Source organism: Antechinus flavipes, chromosome 2 (genome assembly GCF_016432865.1).
Source record: "Antechinus flavipes isolate AdamAnt ecotype Samford, QLD, Australia chromosome 2, AdamAnt_v2, whole genome shotgun sequence".
In the NCBI taxonomy this organism is placed as follows: Eukaryota; Metazoa; Chordata; class Mammalia; order Dasyuromorphia; family Dasyuridae; genus Antechinus; species Antechinus flavipes.
In genome coordinates, this window is record NC_067399.1 from 148231071 (window position 1) to 148237431 (window position 6361).

General features: G+C 34.9%; 1 protein-coding gene across 2 annotated transcripts in view; it reads left to right on the plus strand.

Annotated features, from left to right (window-relative positions):
- The window catches only part of MRPS5 (mitochondrial ribosomal protein S5), a 29144-nt gene extending 23569 nt beyond the window's left edge, over positions 1-5575 (plus strand). Inside the window, exons 11-12 of one of the 2 annotated variants that reach the window (XM_051975789.1) lie at positions 1905-2041; positions 5002-5575. In XM_051975789.1, the coding sequence (XP_051831749.1) occupies positions 1905-2041; positions 5002-5226 (362 nt within the window). In that variant the 3' untranslated portion in view covers positions 5227-5575. Of the gene's footprint in view, positions 1-1904; positions 2042-2540; positions 2758-5001 lie in introns of those variants that run through there. The other variant, XM_051975790.1, reaches the window with a different exon arrangement.
- The last annotated feature ends 786 nt before the right edge of the window (positions 5576-6361 follow it).

Sequence of the window (6361 nt, forward strand, 5' to 3'; positions counted from 1 at the left end):
ATTTTTTAAAATTCACACTCCTCTCAACCTCTTGCCTCACCAAAACAATAACTCAACAGCACATTTTAAATTAAAAATAAGAAGGTTTGAGACTTTGAAAATAATGAGGATAATTTCAAGCTATGGACTTGTGTATAGAGCCATTATCATCAATCAGCAATTGAGAAAATATTAAAAGATGTAATTCTAAGTTTACTTCTGAGAATATGTGTTACAAAAGTAGAGACAACAGTTAAATGGATAGATGGGCTTGAAAGAGTAAGATGTAAGAGGGTTTTTTTTTTTCCCTAAGGCAGTTGGGGTTAAGTGACTTGCCCAGAGTCACACAGCCAGGAAGTGTTAAGTGTCTGAGACCACATTTGAACTCAGGTCCTCCTGACTTCAGGGCTAGTGCTTTATCCACTGTGCCATCTTGCTGCCCCTAAGAAGTAAGAGTTCTATCTTCAACCTCACTACTTTTCATGGAGTGATTATATTGTGACTTAGAATGACCCTGCGTTCTCAAAGACTGTGAGAGTGGAGGCTATTGCTTCAGAGGCTACAAGTGACAGACTCTGGATCTGTAATGTAAAAATTAAAGTTCATTGCCAAGTTGGTCACAGAATGGTTCATGTTTTGTACAGCACCTTTCAAAGAGGTATGACTGGTATCTGGAAAAGAAAAAAAAAATTTCATTGTAATATTGATATATAAATCTTGAAGGCTTTTTTGGTGAGCATTAATGAAATGGTATTTTATGAATTATATAACTTGGAACTGTTTCATTAAAGAAATGGAAAATAAAGTATAACATGCTTTATTGCCTTAATTACATTTTAAAATTCCAATTAAAAAACCAACATATCTAACAAAAACCATTATTTTTGTCATTGTAAAAAGTATTTTTATATCTGGACTTCAAGATTTAGTCCTTTATATATTTGAATGTTAGAGTTTCATTTGTAGCCTAAAGTATTCCATTTATGAAACTTTGCTGTCTTTTCTATTTCAATCATAAATCTGGAGTTTCAAAGTACGTACCTTAGAGGACAGATGAGGACACTGAGGCTCAGAGGAATTAAGTGATTTTCAGCCTCAGAGCACACAGGGAGTAAATAGAATCAGGAACCCAGTCCTCTTCGCTCTAAATATTGCCTTTGACTCTGTTTTGATGCCTTTTCCCAAAGCTATTTTTAGGAATTGAAAAAAAAGTTATGTTTGTATGCATGTATGTATATATGTATATTTATGTGTGTGTGCCTATGCAATATGTATATGTGTATATATATATAAAATTTTTTTTAAGAATTGCTTTGTAAAGTAGTCACATTCTAAGGGTCAAGTTCATATTTATGCTGAGGAGTAAGAAAGGATAATTTATAATTCCATACATACACAATTTTTTTTTAATAATTATTATGTAAAACACATTTTAAGGGGCAAGTTTATATTTATGCCTGAGAGGGCATAATGTTCCATTCACATACACAATTCTGAATTTGATAAACACTAAACAAAATGAGTATCTGCACATACATTGTATAATAGAAGAAGAATATTTTATATGAAGTGATATATTTTTTCACAGTCACTTTATTGTCATTTCCCCTTTTTGTCCTATAAAAGCTCAGAGTTTGATTTTGCATTTCCCTCATTATTTGTGATTTGTATATTTTTTCATATGCTTGTGGGTGGCTTGATTTTCTTCCTTTGATAATTGCCTGTTTATAGCCTTTGATCTTACTCAAACATGGCTCTTGTTCTTGGATACTTGATTTAATTCCTTATATATTGTGACTATCAAACTTTTATTAGAGAAATTTGCTGCAAACATTTTTTCCCTTCTAATTCTAACTTCATTGCTTTTGCAAAAACTTTGTGATTTTATGTAGAGACATATCATTTTCTTATTTCTTGTTTTCCAGGTTATGGTCTTCATTGTCATCGAGCCATTATTACAATTTGTAGACTAATTGGAATTAAAGATTTATATGCAAAAGTTACTGGATCTGTCAATTTAATTAATATAACCAGAGGGCTCTTCCATGCATTATCAAAACAGGTAGGTACATATGATATTAAGATCATCTGAAAATTTTGGATTGTATTCATTGTTTTCATTATAATTAGTGAGATCATAATGTTCAGCTGTCATTATTGGCATTCATGAAGTTAATACTAATTCACATGTTATACTTCGGTAGTCGTTTCTCTTGTTCTCTTATCTAAATTGGCCAGAGGTTTTAAATAAGATTGGTAGTCAATTCTTCTATCATGGGAGATGACTTTTTGTTAGGTAGAGGGGCATTTCTAGGTAATATAAAAACAAAACCTAACAATACATATTTATTTTGACACTAAAATGACAATTTTTTTGCACGTAGCACAAAACTGTATATGTCACTCTGTGTAGTCCTGGCCAGCAGATTGTTTATAAACATAGTGAAAGTTTGACTGTTATTCAGCTTTGGACAAATCATTTAAGTTCTAAAGACTTTGTTTTATCATCTGTAAAGTGAGGGGTTTGGATTAGGTAAATTTTTTTTACGGTTCCCTTCCAGGTCAAAATACTACTTTTTAAGAAGGTATTGATAATTTTGATTACAAGGGGGCAGCTTGATGGATCTCTATGGAAATCCATAGAATCTCATGGATGGAAGGCTGACTTTGAAGTCAGGAAGTCTTGCCTTCAAGTCCCATTTTCTGATATATACAATGTAGCCCTGGCCTAGTTACTTAGTAATTTTCCCTTTCTCTTTCCCTCCCTCCCCTTGTCCCCAACTTTGTTCTGTTCTGCAAGGAAAAAGAGTTGGAGGTCCCTCTACCATGGCTGAACCAAAATAAAAATCACATGTTAAACTATTCTTGTATGTTTAGTTATTTTAAAATAATATTGTGTTTTCACCCTAAATCTATATACCTGGGTGTCAAATAGTTATTCACATGCATTCAGATAGGCCCAAATAGATATTTCATGGAATAGTTGCAGAATACTTTTCTGTAGTAGTCTGCCCTTTGAGGGAAGTTTCTTTTCTTTTGGGGTAAGCTATGGTTATTTGCTCCACTAGGAAAAATCGTATCCTTTTCAGATCCTTTTATCCAAGCTTTCTATGCCTCTTACTTTAGTATAATTTACAAATACAAGAAAAAAAAGCTAGTTTTATTTTAACTAATAAAATTGGTCCTGTTATCTATTTGTTAGCTTATATTTTCACAGTTTTTTGGGAGAGCCCAGTTTGATTGATTCTTAGCAGCTGTAAGTGAAGTCTTTGGATTTCTGCAGCAAACCTTGCAAAGAGAATCTCTACTCTTAAAAAATCATTATCTTAAATATGGAAATATGTTTAGAAGAATTGTACATTTTAAACCTGTATTGGATTACTTGCTGTCTGTGGGGTAGAGGGTGAGGGGGAGGAAGGAAGGAAAATTTGGAACACAAAAGTTTTGCAAGGATGAGTGTTGAAAACTATGTATTTTGAAAATAAAAAGCTATTTATTCATTATCTTCTGAGAGAAATATAGACATACACACAGAGAATATAATTAAAATTTTATTTTTGTTGTTATAAATTTTAACAAAATATCAATAAATATAAACACCACCACCTTCCCAGTAGTGGTGATGTCACCAGATTGACCTTTCACTGTGTAATTTTTTTAAGTGCTGCTTGAACTCCAACTGTGAGAAACTCAGCTGAGGACTTGCCACTTTTGGTAGCTTTGCATATAAACCATAAGTATTAGTGCTGCTCTATTTTTTCTTTGATTTCTAAAATGCAGTTATGTGTATCTTTTGAAGAAACCAAATTTCCATTAAACATTTAATAACAATAGCTGACTCAAACACTTTAATGTTTTTAAGCCCTTTGCATGCATACTCATTTGAACCCAACCTTAATTATCTTTGCCTGGGGTCACACAGCTAGAAAGTATTAAGTGTCTTGAGACCAGATTCGAACTCAGGTCCTCCTGACTCCAAAGCTGGTGCTCTATCCACTGTGCCACCTCACTGCCCTTTTGTTTTTATTTTTTAATAAAATTACTCTAACATGTCTTGGTAATGGAGGAGAGAAGTCTATATACCAAATCCAATGGAATTTGGAGAGTGTTCAGACACATGCCAATACCCAGAGGCACTCACTCCCCTTCTCCTTTCCTAGTCTTTACTGTCTCCCACTTTGCCCATCTCACATGCATCTAGGACAGAAGGATGCCCAAAGTGAAGAAGGTTTCATTGTAGTGAAAAACATGGTACTTTAAAATATTGTAATGATTCTTGACTGCTGACCTTCATCTTGTTTGTGGGAACTTCCTTCATGTGAGTATTTATGTTCTTTTTTCTTAGGAACTTAATCAACAGACATGAATCTTTTTTTTTTTTAAATAACTTTTTATTGACAGAACCCACGCCAGGTTAATTTTTTACAGCATTATTCCTTGCACTCACTTCTGTTCCGATTTTTCCCCTCCCTCTCTCCACCCTCTATTCCAGGTGGCAAGCAGTCCTTTACATGTTAAATAGTACAATATATCCTAGATATAATATATGTGTGCAGAACCGAACAGTTTTCTTGTTGTACAGGGAGAATTGAATTCAGAAGGTATAAATAACCCAGGAAGAAAAACAAAAATGCAAGCAGTTTATATTCATTTTCCAGTGTTCTTTCTTTGGGTGTAGTAGCTGCTCCTGTCCATCCTTGATCAATTGAAACTGAATTAGATCTCTTTATCAAAGAGATCCACTTCCATCAGAATACATCCTCATACAGTATCGTTGTTGAGGTATATAATGATCTCCTGGTTCTGCTCATTTCACTTAGCATCAGTTCATGTAAGAACAGACATGAATCTTTCAATACACAAAAACAATAAAGAGGAGCATATATGAAATTTTAAATTTTATTTTAGTCTTTTAAGTACCTGAAATTTAATACTTCACTAGTAATAAAATTGACCTGTCATATTTTTGTCCTTCACAATTTCAGTCATCTTGGCTTTTTCTCTCTCTCTTGTCTTGCATAGGAAACTCATCAGCAGTTGGCAGAGAAGAAAAGTCTTCATGTTGTTGAGTTCCGGGAGGAATGTGGTCCTCTGCCTATAGTGGTTGCCTCTCCTCAAGGAGCAATTAGAAAAGATCCTGAGCCTGAAGATGATGTGCCCAATACCAAATTAGACTGGGATGAAGTCAGGAAGAGTCAAGGACTGAAAAAATCAGTTTGGACAGACTTAAAGAGAGCTGCAACCTGAGCTTTTGTCTCCCTCTTATAGCCGAATTGGGACATAAAAGGGGTCAACCAAAAAGACTCAAATATGTTGTGACATGAAATTCAACTTTTCAGTAAGGAAAAAGTGATTGTCTCAGGTGGGGATAGCACAGCTGTGGTTGGAATGAATGCAACTCTTTGTTATTACTTCATATGGAATTCTCGGTGTTAATTCTCAGTCTTTAATTTGCTGACAAACTGAGTTCTAAATTCTGGATATTCTTATAAGTGCTGCAATTAGGAGCACCCCTTTTAAAGCATGTGAGATCTCTGAGTTCAGTGTAACACTGTAATTAACTATCCAAATAAACATGATTCTGATTTTTACAAAATTCACTTGAAAACTCCCTCAAACTCTGTCATTTCACCATAAATAAGGGAGATAGTAAAGATGGTTAATTTTGACACTAAGCTGGCACTGTAAAATGGAAATGCAAAGATTGGAGATGGGAAGCATTTCTGGAGAAGGGGCAAAACTAGATATATCCGGAAGGCAGATATTTTGCAAACTAAACAAACTAGCAAGAGATCTTTCTGGTGTACCACAGAAGTCAGTGTGATCGTGAAGTCCACTTGGCCTGCAATATTTAGCTCCTTGCCGGAGTCACTTGGCGAGGTGGCTAGGTGCAGCTAGTTGTGTTGGAATCTTGTCTCAAGCACTAATTTATGTAATCCTAAACAAGTCACTAAATCTCTGTCTATTTCCTTATTTATAAAATGGGGGTAAGAATGATACCAGCTATTTCACAGGGTTGTTGTGAGGACCAAATGAGTAATATGAACTGCACTTTGCAAAGTTGGAAAGCACTATATAAATGCTGCCATCATCATCGCCATCATCACTATTGTTATAGATGACAGGATTGAGTAGCGCACAGCCTCCGCCCTGTTTCAGCTCAGATTGGTCCACAGGAGATCTTCCAAAGGTGCTGCTAAGGTGCAGAGGAAGGGAGGTAGATGTGTTGATCACACTTGTTCCTGTAACACAGGGGAAGGAAGTGCCATCAGTGAAAGTGAAATGACTGGGCAGAGGGCTAACCACTGTTTGCTATCTCTCCAAGTTATGATTGTCTTATCATACTATAGTGTCATTAGAGATCCTGTGCTTACTTTGCCAA